The sequence below is a fragment of the Phacochoerus africanus genome, chromosome 2 (genome assembly GCF_016906955.1).
Source record: "Phacochoerus africanus isolate WHEZ1 chromosome 2, ROS_Pafr_v1, whole genome shotgun sequence".
In the NCBI taxonomy this organism is placed as follows: domain Eukaryota; kingdom Metazoa; phylum Chordata; class Mammalia; order Artiodactyla; family Suidae; genus Phacochoerus; species Phacochoerus africanus.
Window position 1 is genome coordinate 195589270 of NC_062545.1, and position 20994 is coordinate 195610263.

At 41.1% G+C, this 20994-nt stretch overlaps 1 protein-coding gene across 1 annotated transcript in view; it reads right to left on the bottom strand.

Annotated features, from left to right (window-relative positions):
- The window catches only part of AGBL1 (AGBL carboxypeptidase 1), a 794103-nt gene that overhangs the window by 578445 nt on the left and 194664 nt on the right, over positions 1-20994 (bottom strand). The window contains exons 11-16 of the mRNA XM_047767507.1: positions 19424-20004; positions 17816-17899; positions 17500-17586; positions 14762-14910; positions 13432-13519; positions 1620-1764 (exon numbers count right to left, since the gene is read on the bottom strand). Of these exons, the coding sequence (XP_047623463.1) occupies positions 1620-1764; positions 13432-13519; positions 14762-14910; positions 17500-17586; positions 17816-17899; positions 19424-20004 (1134 nt within the window). The remainder of the gene's footprint in view (positions 1-1619; positions 1765-13431; positions 13520-14761; positions 14911-17499; positions 17587-17815; positions 17900-19423; positions 20005-20994) is intronic.

Genomic DNA, 20994 nt, shown 5'->3' on the forward strand with positions numbered 1-20994 from the left:
AAGAATTCAGATGCAGCCAGTGCTGGCTGAAGGAGTTTCAGGCTTTCTATTAAAAAAGGAATAGATGGCAAAAGCCAGTCCTCAGTTCCCTGCTTGGCCTCTACCTAAATGTGAGATTTCTAGGCCTCAATTTTTGCATCAATAAAGTTTCCTGAACCCCTCTGAATTCTAAAGTTTTATACTAACTACCACTGAGAATCTCAATGGGGTCAAAGATATTCTAACAAGCGAGAAGAACAGTGTCCTGGACCCACAGATCATTACTATAACAGAAGGTAAAAGTGAAAAGAAGAACCCTCTTCCCCATTACTTTTCATGTGCAAAGTTTCACAGGCAAAACAATAAAAACAGCTGTTCAAGGGGATCATGAATCTTGCCTGTTCTGAATCCCTAAAGGCAACAAGCATGTTTTAAAACAAACATGCCTTGTTACAGCAAAGCTTGTGATGCACAGTTTTTGGATTAAATTCTTGAGATCGCTAAGTGCAATACACAAATAATACTAGTTGTGTATCTTTTGCAATATGGGAAACAGTAAAAAAAAAAAATCTCTCTTTAGGCAAGCCAGCATATGGCGAGAAGGGCAGATGTACTTTTATGAAGCAGTTAGCCAAGTGGTTTCAGGTACGCCTTCTCAATGGAGAAAAAAACTGTATTTATCTCTGAACCTTCCTTTTAAGGGAAGAGACTTTCTTGGTTATCATCTTTTCCGACTCCTTATCACAGACTTGAAACGAAAATGCTCATCCTTCAGGCTAAGTGATTTATACTTTCACATGTACATATATTTTTAGAAATATGCTAATAACATTCTGCATTAACACAGAGGATGAAAGTACTTTAAAGGAGATAGTTTAGCTCATTAATCCTCAGGATATCCATGAAATAGCTAGGAGAAAGGGATGGTTTGCCAACTTTTTTCAAATGACAGGAAACTACTTTAAGTAGTTTGCTTAGATTGGTCTAAGGAGCTCTGTGCAGGGTCTGATGGCACGCAGGAATGCTGATTTCAAGCCTGGCTGGCTTATACTACACTCCTCTCAGAAAAAGATCATGGCCTCATCTGCAGCAATTCATTCAGTTTTATTCTTCTACCCTTCCTGTCTACCCCAGAGCCTTCTAGAAGCCTCTAGCCCCTGGCCATGGGAAACCCTAGAAAAGGGAAAGTGGTTACAATGCGAACTCAGCCTGTTTTTCCAACCTTCATTTTCTCACCTTCTGCTTCACTCTCCATACATCCATGTTCTTGAAATTTGTATCTCAGCTTCCCTGCATAGTTTTACCCCATTTTGATCTAATAATCTTACTCTTACCTCATTTTTCCATGTTTAATTTGAGGGCTTGTTTAAGAAATGACCCTCACTACCCACACTCAATCTGTAGCTGAGGAACACTGCCTGTCACTGGAGCCTCCGGAACGTCACTAGCCGTGACTGCAGTTTTGTGCTCCAGCCAAAGAAGGCAATGGGACAAATAAAAAGCCATCACATTAGTGGCAATCAATCCCAGCTTCCTTGGAGGTCTGACGGTCCCCACTGAAGGGTGGCAGGGTCTCCTGATTGCTTCCAGGAAAACCCCCAAGAGGTCCTGCTAGGGCAAGGCTTTAAGGAGGGTATTACCATGAGGGTGGTGTAGGTGTAGGGGTAGTGGTAGGCCAGGTAGCAGGCATCCTCATCATGCGGGAAGGTGATGGTAAAGGTGAGGGTGTAATAGTACTTCCCAGATGCTCCCCCTGTGATGGCTGCACTCTGGAGATAATGATTTCTACAAGAGAAAGGAGAAGAGAGCAGAAATGAGGGAAAGCTGAGCACACAGTCACTTAGGGTTCTTGATACCATGACCTCTGATGTTACACACTGGCAAAATGTTCTTCACCCCCAAGCACTTTGTAAGCGAAGTTTAGAAAACTGAGAACTATGGAAATGAGTTCGCTGCCAGGTCACGAGCCCAACCAGTGACATCTAGGCCAATGCATCTGTTTCCGAAATGTGGTTTCTATGCTACATGGGCCTTTCCTTGCTGTGTCTGAAAATGAAGCTGGAAAATGTGAATAATTATGTTTTCCAGGGATTTTATTATAAACATACACTTTTTCACCCACATGTGGGTTTCCCCAACCCCTGCCTCTCCAGGGATCACACAGCATCCTCTTTTCCCCTGCACCTGCCGAGTGGGTTATTAGCAATCTCTACCCTACAGATCTTCAACTAGATACCAGCATTTCAGCCACCTATTGTGAGGATGAAGGAACAAAAGCTTAGAAAGATCTATTTGTCAAAGGTCTAAAGGCTAGTAAGTGGCCAACACAGGACTCGAACCCAGATCTCCCTGCAAAGCCTTTGTACTTTCCACTATACAAAACCTGATTCCCAAAGGAATACAAGTGTCACCCCAAATGTGGTTCAGTTTCTTACAGCTTGAGAGTGCACATTTTCCTTTGTCACAGATGAAGAACCAATTTTGATACTTCAGAGAACAGTATCAAAGTAAATTGCACCCAGAAGTACATTCTGAGCAATATTTTCCCTACATGCTGCTAGTTACACTCCCTCCTTGCCTGTGGATGCTGAGACAGCTGTGCAGGTTTCCTGAGAAATGTTATCATCAAGGCTGCATTATAATGCAAAATACACCCGGACACCAAAAGATGTAATTCCACCTTTGAACATTTACAATGTGGGCTTACTTGTCCGTTGTGCTTTGGGTTTTATTGAGGAAGAGGGTGGGGAGAGGGAAGAAATAGCAGATAGTTATTCTGTGTGCTCTTGCAAATATAACAAATACCAGCTATTCTTTTCTGCATTTTTTGCTACCTTCAGGACACCTCCCACCAAAGGAAAAAAAAAAGCAAGAAAGGAAGAAAGAGAAAATCTACTGTCTTGTTTCTTGTGGTGTTATGGTTTTCCAATATTCATAAAATTAGGACTAGGAGTAAGAGAAATTGGTTGTCCCATGGACTATGACCTGTCAGGCTGTACATTTCTCTTGCCTTAGTTTCTGCCAACATGGAACCCTAGATCCTTGGTCATTCTAGGAAAAGCAGGAAATCCCCAATGATGTAAGACTATCCTGTCCAGGTTTTCAGCATACAAATAATAGGAACCATTTCCTCTGTGACTACAGGACTAGAAACTTCAAAAAGACATCTTCACCCATGGTAGCATCTGGATCTTGATAACTAATCGGGTCTCCTTCTCCAGATTTCCCTGAAGTTCTGTAGTTTCTCCAGAGCTAAAACTCTGATTATTAGCAAGTATGTAAAGAAGCAGATGGTAACTCAGAAAGCATGCAGACCCCATATGCTCTACCTTTTATTCTCTCTGACTTCATTCATGTGTGCTCCACTGCAAACACACACTCCGTTTATCCTAGCTGAACCTAGTCAATTACACCTCCCTTGGAAGTGAAATGAGCCAGCCGACATGGTTAACATTTTGACAACCAATCAAATTCTGGAAGAGAGCCTCACCTGTAAGCGTACCTATACAAGTGTGCAAACACACACACACACACACACACACACACCAGATATATAAATTCGTGAAGGTAAAGGCAGGTGGAAACACATATCCAGTGCCTCACCATCCCCAAGTTCCTTCCCTATATGCAGTGGGGAAGAGCCTGTGTCTTTCTTCAGGATTCATAAAATGCTGGAGTTCCCATCGTGCCTCAGCAGTGACAAACCCAGGTAGTAACCATGAGGATGAGGGTTCAATCCCTGGCCTCACTCAGTGGGTTAAGGATCCAGTGTTGCCATGAGCTATGGTGTAGGTAGCAGACGCAGCTCAGATCCCATGTTGCTGTGGCTGTGGCGTAGGCCAGCCCTAGCCTGAGAATTTCCATATGTCATGGGTGCTTCCCTAAAAAGACAACAACAAAAAAAGATTCATAAGATGCCCCTCAGGCTAGTGGGGGTGCTCTCATATGACAGGGCCTGGCTTCTTTTTTAGGTTTCCCACTGTGTTATTTAGTACAATGAAATCATATCACAGACACATTCACCCTTAAGCAAACTCAAACCTGTCCCACCTGCCACTGAATAGAACAAGAAAGAGTTAAAATAAGAATATAAAGTTCCCATCTCAAGGCTCTTTCCACCATTCAAACTGAAACTGGATTCCAGGCAGGGAAACAGCTATAGTGAAATGTAAAGAGAAATAAGAGAATAATGTTTAGCTTTTGAGCTTCTGTGGGCCCAGGTTCTAGTGATTTAAGAGAAGTTTGGAATGGTAGTTTGGGCTATAAAATATACCTTCTCACCAATCCCCCAACACACACACACATACGCAACAGCCCTGCTATGGCTTGGTGGGCAAGAGTAACAGCTCCTCACTGATAAGCCAGCCCTCTCTAGAATGGTCGCTGATGGCTGAAATTTCAGAAAAATGAATAGCACTTCATTTAGAATGAGTTTCAGCTAAAGGAGTTTCAGCTGCAACCCTCATCGGGGTTCTATGCCTCAGCTGAAACTAAAGCAAACACCAAGCTTCCCCACTGGAGTCTCCTGGCAGCATTGTAAAGGGAGGGTTCAGGAATGACTCCACCTCTAGCAAAAGTTTCCTCTTCAGAAATCTTTAAACTTTCCCAAGATCACCTTCAAAGTCAAGTGTTGGATCCATCTCCAAAGTGAAACCCTTAGCGTGTGACAATTAGATTTGTCTGTGATAAAGTGAGATCCCATCAACAAGTTATTTTTGTTTCCCAATTATGATATGAAAATATTTAGGGATACTTGCAAGGCAGTAACTTTCATCCTTTCAAATGGTTCCCATGCTCTTCTTTTGTTTTTTGTTTGTTTTTTGATTGTTAGGGCCACACATGTGGCATATGGGAGTTCCCTGGCTAGGGGTCAAGTAGGAGCTACAGCCGCTGGCCTACACCACAGCCACAGCAATGCAGGATCCAAGCTGCATCTGCAACCTAAAAGACAGCTAATGGCAACACTGGATCCTTAACCCACTGAGCGAAGGCAGGGATTGAACACGCAACCTCATGGATCCTGGTCGGGTTTGTTAACCACTGAGCCACTAAGGGAACTCCCCCATGTTCTTCCTTTGAATGGAAAATGTTTTCCTTATGCCTCATTCAGCCAACTCCTCTTGTTCCTTCAAACTCAAATCAAGTGTTTCCTCTTTCAGGAAGTCTTCCCTGATATCTGCCCTTTTACATAGTTCTTATCACAATCTGTCTCTCCCTCACTGCCCATGCTTTATGGCAGGGATTATAGTTACCCACTTGTATATCTTCATATTTGGCACAGTACTTGAACCTGGCAGTTGTTCAGTTAAAGTTTGTAGAATAAGTGGACCTATGACTCCAGAAGGAATCATTAGAATATTTAGCGTATTTTACCTCTAATCCTAATGATATCCTTTCAAGGAAAGTTTATTATACACACACTACAGATGGGGAAACTGAGGCTCATAGATGCTAAGTGTCTTGAGCAACCTCACACAACAAGCACAGTAAACAGGTTTCAACCCCAGGTGTGGGCTTTCTTCAAAACAAAGATGTTTTCATTATATCATCTGTCTCATAGGAGTGGATAAAAGGACAGGAGGTCTTTTGGTCCAATTCAGCAAGTAAGAAATTGACAGTTTGATCTTCATAAATCAAGATAGCCTATTAAAGTCTAAAATAACAGGAAGAATGTAAAATAATCCAGATGAGAGCTAATGAAAATGTTTCATACCACTATGATTCTTTATGTCATTGATATCTGATACCACTAAGATGGTTCTTCTAATTATTAATAATTGCTAACATTCACAGAAAATCCACTATGCACCACACACTATTGTAAACTTTACATGTGCTTTATTTCATTTAATTTATCCTCAGCACAGATCTATCACGTAGGTACCATTATTATCCCCTTTTATTGATGAGGAATCTAAAGTTGAGCAAAGCTGGAATAATTTGCCCAGAATCACATCACTAACAAGGGGTAGAAGTTTGATTGCAAGAACTTTCTCTCCCCGATCTGCTCTTCTAGGTGGAGAAGAAGCTTGGGTAAAATCAAGGGTGATCACAAATCTGCCAGATCCTAGGGAGGTCATCTTGGATCCAAGATGATATGGGTAGATGAGCCATGCCATAGTTAAGTCTCCCCTCTGCTTTTCCCTGCCCTGAACTATTTGCCCTCAGGAGGAACTACACTTTTATAATCATAAAGCTATCAATGAAGCAAAGAGCAAAGTACACAAGTGCATAGTTATGAACTCAATCTATTTCCATTTGTACTTAAAAATATGCCAGGAAGTTATTTTTTTTCCAGTGTATGCATGAAAGAAGCAAATGCCAAGATAGAGTGTGCCTTAGATAATCTTATAATGACAATGGCTCTGTTTAACATGGGGCATCATTTCAGTTAACAGGATCTAATAAGGCAAGGCAGCCAAGTCACTGGGCTGCCTTGTGTCTGTGGCATTTCCAATATTCTTTATAACAGCAAATCTCTCTCCTGAGATCTCTGGAAAAGATGGACGATGGCCGAGCTCTTGTATGACATTCATCTTCATGAGTGAGCTGTTCCATCTCCTCTCACAAGCAAAGATAAATGTCAGAAGAGATCAGCCTCTTTGTATTACATGGCCACTCTGAACACTCAGCTTCCCTCCCTCTGCCCTTCAGCACTGGAATTACTGTAGACCAGAGCAGGGAGAGAAATCAAAAAAGTGTGAGGCTGTGTACCTTAGAGGGAGAGGCAGAACATAGGGAAGTAAATAAAGCAGATACTCAAACCATCTGAGGTTCCCTTTTGATTTTCTGGCTCAGTGAGCTGCAAGTTGGGTGGGCCAGAGGATGGGACCCAAGGGGGGGAGGTCCTCCAGGGGAGGGGCAAGAGGATCCGACTGACCATAGGAAGACAACATTGGAATTTCTCTTTAAATGTATTAAGATCTGGGTAATAAGCAGGAAGGAAGGCAGTCAGTCTAAGGTTTAACATGGGGATTGACACCACAGCCCTTACACTGTCCAAGTCAACCTACTATGATGAATAATTATGAAACAAGCTGGATTACAGTACAGAAACTTTCTCTATTCTTCTCTGTTATTTCCTAGGGCTGGAATATGAAAAAATACATTACATCTCTGGTTTTCCCATGTGTATCCACTTCTGTAGCAGAGGCTCCCTGAGGGAGGGGTGGGAACAGCTCACCATCCCTCTCATCCTTTTTTTTTTTTTTTATTTTAGCTTCAGGCTAGAGTTTGCAAAAGCCTTCTCAAGTGGATTTACAAATTATATTATCTAAATTAAACTAAACCCTGCAATACAATTAACTTTTTTTCTAAATTCTGTTTAGAATTCAGAGATTGATAATAATATTGTAAGCCCTAATGACCAAGAAAATGAAGGAACAGACATGGCCTATTTCTACGTATTTTGTTTGGGGTTTTTTTTTGTTTTTTTTGTTTTTGTTTTTGTTTTGTCTTTTTGCCTTTTCTAAGGCCACTCCCATGGCATATGGAGGTTTCCAAGCTAGGGGTTGAGGTTGATCAGAGCTATAACCACCGGCCTATACCACAGCCACAGCAAGGTGGGATCCAAGCTGCATCTGTGACCCACACCACAGCTCACGGCAACGCCGGATCCTTAACCAATTGAGCAAGGCCAGGGGTCGAACCCGAAACATCGTTCCTAGTTGGATTCGTTAACCACTGCCCCACGACAGGAAACTCCTATTGCTACTTTTAATACTGGTTCTTTCTCAAGAATTCTTATTTGCATGAAAGAAATCTGACCAGATCTGGGAAAGTAATGAAAAATTTTCAAAATTATCCAAAAGATAATTTACAACTATATATTTTATAGTAAACCTTAAGGGTTTAGTAGTTTTCAATAGTATACAAATTTAACCATTTTATATTAAAAATGTAAAGATTTAAATTTAAAATTATTTTTTAATCTTTTCCCCATCGTTGTCTTTTTCTATTTAGGGGCACACCCACGGCATATGGAGGTTCCCAGCCTAGGGACCAAATTGGAGCTACAGTTTCCAGCCTACACCACAGCCACAGCAACATTAGCTCCAAGCCACGTCTTCGACCTAACCACAGCTCATGGCGATGCCAGATTCTTAACACACTGAGCAAGGCCAGGGATCAAACCTGCAACCTCATGTTTCCTAGTAGGATTCATTTCCACTGCAACACTATGGGGATCCCTTCCCCATCATTTAAAACTCTTAACTTCTTGTATGTTTTCTAACGTATATAATAGCATAGTAAGGTGTATATAATTGATTTTTTAATTAAAAATCTAAAATAAAAATGCATGTCACAACTATATGGCAACAAGTTTGAAAATCTGGAAGAAATGGACAATTTTCTAGAATCTTACAGCCTGCCAAAACTGAATCAAGTAGAAACAGACCAACTGAACAGACCGATCACTAGAAATGAAATGGAAGAGGTCATAAAATCACTCCCTACAAATAAAAGTCCAGGACCAGATGGATTCACAGGCGAATTCTATCAAACATATAAAGAGGAATTGGTGCCCATCCTCCTTAAACTCTTTCAAAAGGTTGAAGAAGAAGGAATACTCCCAAAGACATTCTATGATGCCACCACCACCCTCATTCCAAAACCAGACAGAGATACCACCAAAAAAGAACACTATCGCCCAATATCATGGATGGGCAAAAATTCTCAACAAAATCTTAGCCAACCGAATCCAACAACATATCAAAAAAATTATACACCATGACCAGGTAGGGTTCATCCCAGGTTCACAAGGATGGTTCAACATACGCAAATCAATCAGCATCATACACCACATTAACAAAAAAAAAAAAGTCAAAAATCATATGATCATCTCAATAGACGCAGAAAAAGCATTTGACAAAGTCCAACATCCATTCATGATCAAGACCCTCGCCAAAGTGGGTATAGAGGGAACATTCCTGAATATAATCAAAGCCATTTATGATAAACCCACAGCAAATATAATCCTCAATGGGGAAAAACTGAAAGCCTTCTCACTCAAATCTGGAACAAGACAGGGATGCCCACTCTCACCACTGCTCTTCAACATCGTTTTGGAAGTCCTAGCCACAGCAATTAGACAAACCAAAGAAATCAAAGGCATCCATATAGGAAGAGAAGAGATCAAACTGTCACTGTATGCAGGTGACATGATACTATACATAGAAAACCCTAAGGACTCAACCCCAAAACTACTTGAACTGATTCATACATTCAGCAAAGTAGCAGGATATAAGATTAACATTCAGAAGTCAGTTGCATTTCTGTATACCAGCAATGAAATATTAGAAAAAGAATACAAAAATATAATACCTTTTAAAATTGCACCTCACAAAATCAAATACCTCAGAATACACCTGACCAAGGAGGTAAAGGACCTATATGCCGAGAACTATAAAACTTTCATCAAAGAAATCAAAGAAGATGTAAAGAAATGGAAAGCTATTCCATGTTCCTGGATTGGGAAAATCAATATTGTAAAAATGGCCATACTACCCAAAGCAATCTACAGATTCAATGCAATCCCTATCAAATTGCCCAGGACATTTCTCACAGAACTAGAACAAACAATCCAAACATTTATATGGAACAACAAAAGACCCAGAATCGCCAAAGCAATCCTGAGGAACAAAAACCAAGCAGGAGGCATAACTCTCCCAGACTTCAAGAAATACTACAAAGCCACAGTCATCAAAACAGTGTGGTACTGGTATCAAAACAGACAGACCGACCAATGGAACAGAATAGAGAATCCAGAAAGAAACCCTGACACCTATGGTCAATTAATCTTTGACAAGGGAGGCAAGAACATCAAATGGGAAAAAGAAAGTCTATACAGCAAGCATTGATGGGAAACCTGGACAGCTGCATGCAAAGCAAGGAAACTAGAACACACCCTCACACCATGCACCAAAATAAACTCCAAATGGCTGAAAGACTTAAATATGCGACAGGACACCATCAAACTCCTAGAAGAAAACATAGGCAAAACACTCTCTGACATCAACATCATGAATATTTTCTCAGGTCAGTCTCCCAAAGCAATAGAAATCAGAGCAAAAATAAACCCATGGAACCTAATCAAACTGAAAAGCTTTTGCACAGCAAAGGAAACCCAAAAGAAAACAAAAAGACAACTCTCAGAATGGGAGAAAATAGTTTCAAATGATGCAACGGACAAGGGCTTAATCTCTAAAATATATAAGCAACTTATACAACCCAACAGCAAAAAAGCCAATCAATCAATGGAAAAATGGGCAAAAGACCTGAATAGACATTTCTCCAAAGAAGATATACAGATGGCCAACAAACACATGAAAAAATGCTCAACATCGCTGATTATAAGAGAAATGCATATCAAAAATACCATGAGATATCACCTCACACCAGTCAGAATGGCCATCATTCATAAATCCACAAATAAGTGCTGGAGGGGGTGTGGAGAAAAGGGAACCCTCCTGCACTGTTGGTGGGAATGTCAACTGGTACAGCCACTATGGAGAACAGTTTGGAGAGACCTTAGAAATCTATCCATAGAACTTCCATATGACCCCGCAATCCCACTCTTGGGCATCTATCCAGACAAAACTCTACTTAAAAGAGACACGTGCACCCGCATGTTCATGGCAGCACTATTCACAATAGCCAAGACATGGAAACAACCCAAATGTCCATCGACAGATGATTGGATTGGGAAGAAATGGTATATATACACAATGGAATACTACTCAGCCATAAAAACGAATGACATCATGCCATTTGCAGCAACATGGATGGAGCTAGAGAATCTCATACTGAGTGAAATGAGCCAGAAAGACAAAGACAAATACCATACGATATCACTTATAACTGGAATCTAATATCCAGCACAAATGAACATCTCCTCAGAAAAGAAAATCATGGACTTGGAGAAGAGACTTGTGGCTGCCTGATGGGAGGGGGAGGGAGTGGGAGGGATCGGGAGCTTGGGCTTATCAGACACAACTTAGAATAGATTTAGAAGGACATCCTGCTGAATAGCATTGAGAACTTTGTCTAGATACTCATGTTGCAACAGAAGAAAGGCTGGGGGAAAAATGTAATTGTAATGTATACATGTAAGGATAACCTGACCCCTTGCTGTACAGTGGGAAAACAAACAAAAAAAAATGCATGTCTAGGTATATCTTATCAGAATACTTGGAGACCACCTTCTAAGAGATAACGTTGGACTCACAAAGCAATCAGTCCACCTCCTTAATTGATCATTGTCATCATTTTTTACAGGAAATGAACAGCCCATTCTTTCTGAGCTCCCCTTTTCCTTTCACTCTCTCATATGTATACTGAGGTACCATGGATCATGGTTGCCTGTGCAATAACACCCTGGCGCCCCCTTTAGAACATTGCACTAAATCTGAGAATGTAACAGAAATAGACCTTCTGAGTTCCTGATGACATCTTGGAGACAGGGAAATAAGGAGGTAAAATTCTCCCAAATTAATACATTAGAGAGAATAAAGGCATGGACAAAGAAAAAAAAAATCTCCTAAAGCAGATCAACTGGAAGATTGCGACAGGTAAAAGGGAGAAATACATTGTGTAATCTAGGCATTTCATGACAGGGAAAGGTACTCAGATTTGCAGTTGAATAGAGATACACATATCTATCCTGTTGTTAGACCATGTTATTGGAAATATGTTAACACATGTGGTGAATCATTGTAAAACAAACTACATTACAATGTAGCACACTTATCCATTCATCTCTATTGTATTCACGGCTGGAACATGAAAAATGAATTACATTACACATTCATGGTTTTCATGTTACCCCTTGGTTGCTCTTTAATCACATAACAATTGTCTTGTTAATGAATCTAAAAGCTATTAACGTTAGCACTGGCATTCTTTAGGCCAAGGCTATGCTTGGGATGTATGATTTCTTCCTTCTCTTGGCAGATGCTTAGTCTCCTTAAGCTGTTTCTTATCCCCCTCCAGGGAGAGCTATTTCCCACTGGGAGAGGATGCTGAATAGTATGTTGGTCCAATCTCTTACTGAGCTCCAGATCCAAGCCCTCTAAGAGCTGGGTCTTTCACATTTATTTAGGACTACTATTTCTTGAGGGCACTAAAAGTTAGTCTTGACATACCAACGCCCACATTTATGCTTTTATTATTTTCTCCTGCATTTGTGGCCACTATCGCCTTGAGGTGATTTTAGTCTACATCACTTTGGACCACAAAAAAAAAAAAAAAAAAAATCCTGAGAGTCTGTAGATAGGTGGACCAGAAAGTAATTGCCATATAAGTGAATGGAAACCAAAAAAATTGTATTGCTTTGCTATTGTTCTAAAAAATACAATGAAAATACCACCCAATTCCATGCCCTAATACATCAAAGGCCAAAGACTGCCAACTCTTTTATTACCACCTGTTGATAGACCAGCTCCATGCTTTATAGACTATCCTTCCCTGTATGGTGATGTTTACCCTTGTGACTGATAGAGCAACAAAATTCTTGACCTTCGTTCGTATCTGACACTGCTCCTGACCTCACAGTTTCAAAAACCAAGAGGCATAAGCATAATACGCTCTTTCTTTTTGATGTTTGTAACAATTCTAAACTCAAGAATGCCTGATAATAGTTTTAGAGGCCTTTCTTAATCTCAGAAAGAGATACAATTTACTTTATCTAAGAAAGTAAGTCCTAGCCTGTCTGTTTTTATAAGAAACCAGCAATGAGCTCATAATTAATTACATGTTTTCTACCTCTCCACAATTTCTATCCTTTTTTGTTAAACTTATGAATTTGTATTTTGTTTTCTATCAAAAGAAAATGTGCAAATAAGCAATTCATGGTTCTGGAATGCATTTCTTTTATCAAAAGATATGGATAACTTAAATTCATTACAACTTTACAGGATAAATTGATGAAACTGTCTCCTCACCAAGAGCTGAAGATGAATTCTGAAAACATCACTTTCTTTTATTTTTTTCCAAAAAGTTACCACTATGGAGGACCAGTTAGGTAGTTATATTTGTCACATCTTCATGCTCATGTACTTTGGAAAACTGAAGCATGGGATGGATAAGAATAGGTTAGACTATCTCAGATTTTTTGTTGTTGTTGTTCACTGGGACAAATAGAAACAGGAAAAGGCCTGACGCTTGATACACAAATCACAGGTCAAGGCTGTGCAACTTCTAATATCCAACAACAAAGTCTAAAGGTTCTAATATGTTCAAATAAGTCTAGATGAATTTTCAAAAAATCAAAAGATAGTTTTTATATTCTACTCTGGGTACCATTTGACATGCTTAGGACAGGTCATTTGCCATTGGGAAAGCAACGAATAAAGCAGACAAACACAGATGCTCAGGTTTATAAGGTTAACATGGAAAGGCAGGAAATTGAGGGAGAATGAACGAGCAAAGGAAGCTAAAAACATTCTAACTTACTTGTAATAACAGATTTCATAGCCTGTCCGTACCCAGCCAGGTCTGCCTAGAAGAGCCTCCTTCACAGAATACAGTGTGGGCTGCATCCCTACACAAAATAAGAACAGGATTAATCCATGAGGGAAAAGAGTAAAAGAGAGCTATGGTAGGCTGAATAACAGCCCTCAAAGATATCCAGGTCTTAACGCCTGCAAAATGTGAATGTCAACCTTATATGACAAAAGAGATTTTGGAGATACAATTGCATTAAGTGTCTTGAGATGGGGAGGTTACCATCTCAAGGGCCCTAAATTCAATCACACATATCCTTTTAACACAGAGGCAGAGGGAGATTTGACTACAGAGGAGACTGTGGCTGAAGCAGCGAGATTTGAAGATGCTACACGGCTCCCTTTGAAGATGGAAGAAGGGGCTGTGAGCCAGGGAATCCACAGAGCATGGCTCTACAAGTTGGAAAAGGACAAGAAACAGAAAATCCCCTAGAACATTCAGAGGAAGTGTGGCCTTTCCAACACCTTGACTTAAGCCTAGTGAAACAGATTTTGGAGTTGCGGACTCCAGGACTGTAAGAGAATACACTTGTCTTCTTTTAAGCCACAAAATATGTGACAATTTTTTAGCAGTCATGCCAAGCAAGAGTCAAGGGCTCACCTTTTCTCTTTATAGGCCAGCAAGAGTCTATTTAATTAATCATACAAAATAGAGGCGATTTCCTATGGTTAGACATGGAGATGTGGGAATATTTTTTCCTTATTCAAAGCCCACTCAATAAATTAGTCTATGAGCCAGCAATAACACACAGAATTTCCCACTCCTAGAAACATTCAAAATAAATATGGGCTCTTAGTCTTTGTCCCTTGATTGTCTCCTGTAAAATTACCACAGGTGTTTGGGAAAATTTAAACTTTCTCCAGAGTTTTCTGAGTATATAAATCAGTGTTGTCCAGTTGAATGGGGCTGTTTACTATCCTGTAACAAAGAGATCAATACATTTGCTACTGTGGGATTTGGGAGGTGGAGAGAAGGAATTAAGGAGAGGGTTCACTGACTTGAAAAAGTTCATGGTGGGGCAAGGGAGGCAGGAAGTGGTGGAAGGTTATGTGAGGTATTAACACTCCATGGCAGAGGGATGGTTTTCAGTGTCCCCTCCCCAGTGGCAATTTGCCATAGATTGGTAGCTGTCCTTGCATATCTGGCAACTAAAACACGTCAGCCCAACTTCAAAACTTTTGGGATCCCAGGCAGGGCTTGTGAGGACAATTCAAACACTCAGGAAGTAACAACATTCCTGATGTCATCCAGAAAGTCCCTACTCCCCAGGAGCTCATACCGTAATTGAACTGGCTGTTGGGCTTCTCACAGTTGATGATGTTGAAGCGGTAAGGAATGGCAGTCCTCATACCTGTCACCCTGAAGTAAAACCACTGCTGGTGCTGGGCGCTATTCACATCAGCATTGACCAGTAAGTCGTACTCAAACCTGCAAAGTCAGAAGCAAGATTGGAGTGTTAAAAGCCTTTCAGAAAACTTTCACTGCTGAGAAATCTGCATGTCTTGGGTTCTGGATGGCAGATCTCAGGTAGCTGGTAGGCTACCACTCTAATATCACGATATTAGTTCAGCTCTGGAAATCCAAAGAGGGAGAAGCAGTGTCCTGGGATTAGAAGGACACCATTACACAATTATAGCATATCTTTGTATTAAAATGCAATGAAATTATCTATCCAGCTAGAAAAATGCAAGCGTGTTATAGGCCAGAGAAAATGTGATCATGTCTGGTTGGATACACCATTACTATTTGGTGCTAAACATCACTTTTGAGCCTCAGTCTCATCTATGAAAAATAGCAATAGTGTCTAAATTTGCAGTGCTGTTTGTAAAGATTAAGTAGTATAGTATATGTAAATCCCAGCAAGGCAACAAACATGAATTAGACTAGCAATGAAGGATTTATCTGTTTGTTTTTCCCCTGTTTAACTGATTAAGCTTACGTGCAAGTAAAGCACACAAATCTTAAATGTACAACTCAATGAGTTTAAACAAATCCATCTGGATACACCTGTTTGACAATTCCCTAGATCAATATATAGGACAGTTTCAACACCCCAGGAAGTCCTTGTGTGTCCCCTCCCTAATACTGTGTAACCAATATTACTTTTTGGAGCTTTAACAGCAGAATCAGCAATGCAGTTTTAACTGAAACACTATCATCAGAATATTCCATTTTCAAAAATATTCTGATCCCATCTCCTTGGTATGCTCTTAGTTGCTCTTCTAGAAAGGGAAATGCTTTTGCCCTGCTTCATTTGGACTCCCCTACTCGGCCGCCTGATAGATGGCAGTGTTTAGTGAGATCTGCAGAAGGGTGGAACTAATTGATGGAGTCCCAAACTTCACATGATCGCTGTAAGCACTACCCTCAAACCACTGAGCTCACCATGCAATGAATGAAGCATAACCCCCTGAGTGGTCCTTGTGAGAACAATTCTAGAAAGTCTATGACCCTCAAGTTGTCTGCAATGCCCACAATGCTTTCCCCAAAAACAAGATCATAAAAATCCCTGGCCTGTAAGGAAGTTTACTTTCTGTCATTTGACTCTGTTACCCAGACCATAAATGATTGGTTTAGGAGACTACACTCTGGCCAAACACAGATAAGAAGCAAGAGACCTGAATAAGGCCAGGAGCTTGAGCACAGCCAGGGCTGCTTATTGTGCTACCAGGAGACTCCCAGATCTTCTCCCCTGGGTCCTAGGAACATAATAAATGGAGAGAAGGAATAATCAAAGCAGGAGGCACAGGAATAAATGGAAGCTGAGCTAGCAAACAAGAGAGAGAAGAAGGCTGAGAAGGAATCTTAACATGACTGCCTTTCCCTTCTTCAGCCCAAAGAGTTCAACTTTCATTTGTTTTATAAGCTGGGCTTCTTTGAAATATTTCATGTATACACACAAAAACATGATGACTCACCTCTTCCCCCCAAAAGGGAGAACATCAAAAATGACCCCTTGGGGGAATACAAAACAGGGCTGACCCAGTTTTGTACTGACTGAGTCCTGAGCTCTATCCATGGGGAATAGACATCCCTGAATAAGAGTGAATGTTGGCTGAGTGCTCATCATGTGTCAGGTAGTGTCCTAAGAGCTTGAAGTGTGTTATCTAACACTCAAAAAATGATCAGGCTGCTATTACCATCCGTATTTTGTGGGTGAGGAAATCAGGGACAGACTTAATTAGGTAACTTGACTCAGTCATCCTTGTTAGAGTGGGGTGAAGTTGCCCTGGAAGTCTTGTTTCCACAGTCTGTGCCTACCACACCATGAACTGTTCTGGACTGTGGTTTTCAGAAATTCACCCACAGATAGTGGATTACGGTCTGTGGCAAATATCATCCATACTGCTATAGAAGGAAAGATACCATAGCAAGAACAGCAATCTCTTCTGCCACTGGAAAGAGTTAGCATTCATTTTTGTTTGGATTATGTCCTTCCTTGTAGTTTGTTGCAGCCGGAAACTTCCTTTGCCTGTGAAGTCCTTCTGTATTAACAAGTGCTCATTGGCAGGTTGTGGCAGTGAGATCATCCCCTTGAGTGAAGATGGGCACCTCTCACCTCCTCATGGCAAGACCGACCATGGTTTTTCCAATCTAATATATAGCTAGGGGAGTGACAGACATGGAGGAGTTCAGGATTGGGGAATCCCTATACTCTTCCATGACAACAAAACCAGCCTTGGCCTCACAGAAGTGTCAACTTCCCAGAGTGCTCTCACACCCAAATACATACCCATTATTCAGAACATAATGAGTATTGATAATAGTTCACCCCATCCTCCATTTGCTGACATCAGCTAGCAAGCCCCTAGGTGCTGTGCCAGGAAATGTTTAACAACTGACCCTCGAGAAAAACCTTCATTAGCTGTGTTTGCCAGATTTCATGGAGTAAACACTCCCACCATGGCAGATTTCAAAGCATCAATGTGAGGCCCCTGAGAACAGAGCAGGGGAAAGACAGTCATACAGAGATCCCTTGAGCTGCCAGGAGCTACCTCCACAGCTTTCTTTACTTACTCACGCACTTGGATTGCTTTGCGAAGATTTCCTGACTCAAACTTGGAGAAGAATTGTAAGCAGTCAGAAGCAATGTCATGCAAAGGCCTGTAATGAAACAGCAAATGTGTGAACGTGAGGGACTGTTATTCTTGGGCAAACTTTGACATTTCTTAGAGAAAAGTTTTCTATTACAGATCTTTAACCTGTATTTTCCACTGTTGTTCTTAGGAGAAGGAATGGATTATTCACATAAAACATTCTTATTCTCATGCCATTAAAAGTATATTCCATACTCCTCCCCACCCCCATCACACCAACGTTCAAGACCACCTACCAAGACTCATCTAAGCTGAAGACAACTTTATTTATAACATCATTTGGCTGGATGAGCCTCCGGACATCCTCAAATATCTTGATCCTGGGAAGGAAAATTGGAAACATTTTAAAGGTTGGCCCTCACTCCTCACCCTATTCATTCTATGGTCATGAAGGGCCTTGGGAGTCATCAGAGAATTATGAAAGAAAATTTTAATAGTGCCCCATCTCACTGAGCCAAATGAGTACAAAAGGCACTGCCCCTCCTTCCTTCTTTTCTTTATCAAAAAATAAAACTATATTGAGTGGTAGGAATGTAGGAAACAGTGATGCCATGTTTTAGTTTTAGAATTCTTGACCTGAAGGAGAATTTTATCAAGAGCATTTGTGCTAAGGGACTTTGAATGTTTCCGGTTGGGTCCTTTGCACAATAAGAGGGTCCTTTGCACTAAGGCAGTTTTGAGGGAGAAATTTTGCTGACTATTAGCATCCTCAATAGTCCTCTGGATTTTAGGAGGCTCCAAAACTCCTTTGAACCCTTGTGTCATTCATATCCCATGGTTCTGTTTGCTCCAGAAGGCTAAGGTCAACCTTCTCTCTGAGAAACACCAATAGCTTGGAGATTTGAGTAAGAAGGAGGAAGGATACCCAAAGGATCTTTCAGATTCCCTCCTTGAGTTTCTTAGCGGTGGGGAGGGATGGGAGAAGTGGAGGGAAGATCAACACGAGACCTAGACTCAGAGGGAGATGTCCTCTTGGCAGGAGATGGGGGGCTGGTGCTGGCCCAGCCCCTCTGGTGTGTCTCTTAGGAGCTTGAGCATGAAGAAAAGGCCAGAGGTTGAGGTCCCAGCTGGCAGTCCGATGCCTAAGTGAGAGGAGTTCTTAGGAGCCACATCAATTTGCTGATGAACTTGAAAATAAGTTAATCAAACTTATTGCTATTCCCCCTTTATTCCACTTAGTGTAAGAATACTCAATTTTTTTCCCAGGAAAATAGAGTTTATTTTTTTCCCCTTGGCTTTAGCAATTTTCTTTTTAATCTCGCTATGCCTACACAAAGGCAACACTCATTTTCATACATCCTAGGAATAATCCATCACCCAGGATTTCTTCCCTGGAGGGTGCACTTTTTTCCTCATGATCTTCAGTGGTAAGCAAAACTACTCCCCAAGCAAAGTCAAGTCCCATTAGTTTGGGACTGTGGGATGGAGGTCCACCACCTCCTCTCATTCACAAGAGATCAGATTTCAATTTGCAGTGAATAAGAAAAGAGATCCCAAACAACCCATATTTTTTTTTTTCCCCTGAGAACTTTCCCTTAAAGAATGATCCCAGTATTTGGAGAAACTGGATTATCTTTCCCCTCTGTAGTGATTTGCAATGGATAGGGGGTAAGGGGTTGCATTAGAATCATCTACGGAATTTTTGTGGAAACACGTCTCCACCACCCTACACTTTGTTCTGAAATGTCCTGGTGGGGAGATAAGCTTGTATATTGACAAAAGTTTTAACATGCTCCTGACTGATGTTCATGTTTCTAAAGATAACAGAACTACCTGTACAAACCATTTCACCTAAAAAATTTTAAAGATACGGTATATAGCCCCCAAGTCAGCAGCACCATCACCTTTGAACTCCACATTTACGTTCCAACATGGACTGGGCAGAGGCAGGTGGACAGTGTCCCCAGAAATCAGGAAATGCCATCATTGTGAAGTCAGCAACAGATCTGGTTCTTCTAGCTTTGGCCATATAAAGATAGGGGTCATGGAAGGCCACACTCTTGGGATGTGTCTGCAGAAGCTTATCCATTAATTCAGCAATTTCTTTAGGCTGAGTGGAATTGGTCAAGGAGGCACTCATCCTTGGGCAGGAAATCATGTCTATGTCCCAAGTGTCCTCTTTGATGAGTGGCTGGATACTGGGGCTTTTACTTCCAGAAGAACTGAGCCCAAAACCTTTGGATTGGACATTTTGGTGTGGGCTCATTCCAGGTCCTTTTTTGGAGGTTAGATGTAGGTTGGACCTCCCCATCTTCGCCCTGCTCAGAAGGGAGGTTTGGGCTGTGGCTTCTCTTTCATGTCCCCAGGAAACTTGGTCCTTATTCAAGCAACACCCCTTGGGGGAGACAGGGGTCGGAATGTGGTGGTGATTAGTATACTGAGTCTCATCAAACGTCAGATCATCTCCAGCTTCAGACTCCAGTTCCTTCAGGTTAAAAATGGAAAAAAATATATCAGTGTTTCCTTCTAGGTAGAGGATACAATCCAGTCCCTGTTCTCACTCTCCTAGTGCAGAGCTAAGTATAAATCCTGTTCCTTGGCAAGTTTTTCCATGGTCAGCCAAGGAAAAGACTTAGCTTCAAGAGTCAAAGAATGGAAGAATCATAGAAACCCACCCTTGGAAGGGGCAGGTGGTGGGTCTAATACAATTTCATGCAGCAGTCAGATGTCTTCTACAACACCCCTAATAATTAGTCTGGTTGAGCAACTCATCAACAGAAGCTTCCCTGAGCCCCAAGGTGGTGAATTTTATTTGGAGATCATTCTGACTGTTTTTAAAAAAATTTTTTTTGCACTGAATTAAAATTTCCTTCCCTGAAGCTTTTACCCACAAATCCCCTTCTGTTTTCCAGAGTGAAATACAATATGTTGACTCTTTTTGATAAGTGACTTAGCTTGCACCCTTAGATGTGGCCAAAGTCATGATTTATTGAGATGCAGAAGAAAATAATGGAGGTAAAAGGCAGGTCTAAAATTTGGATGGTTGCCACAGCAACTAGTAACTAGATTAACATCACCAATTGCAAAGTTCTCGATTTGTTTCTACCAAGAAGAAAACCCTAGAATCAGGCTGGTGCCCTTCAGAAAGCTAAGTAGTACAACCTTTCCACCTTAACAAGGGAATGATTAAATTAGCAAGATTTTTCACCTGCTTTTTCAGTGTGTGGGTGTAGGGCATCTAGCCTTCCAGATAACAGGGAACAGTGTGAAACTTCATCCTAATCCCTTTCCAGGTGTTGGGGGTCAGAGTGTCAGGTGAAGGTGTGTCCTGATCTTCTCCTGGTGAAGGTGAAGGTCACCACCTCTGCCACCTTCTCACACTTTTCTTTAGCCTTCTGCTTCTCTCAGAAAGATCCCAGAGGCAGATTGCTAAAAAGGCACAGTGCTTTCCATCTGGAGACCTTTTTGACCTCCC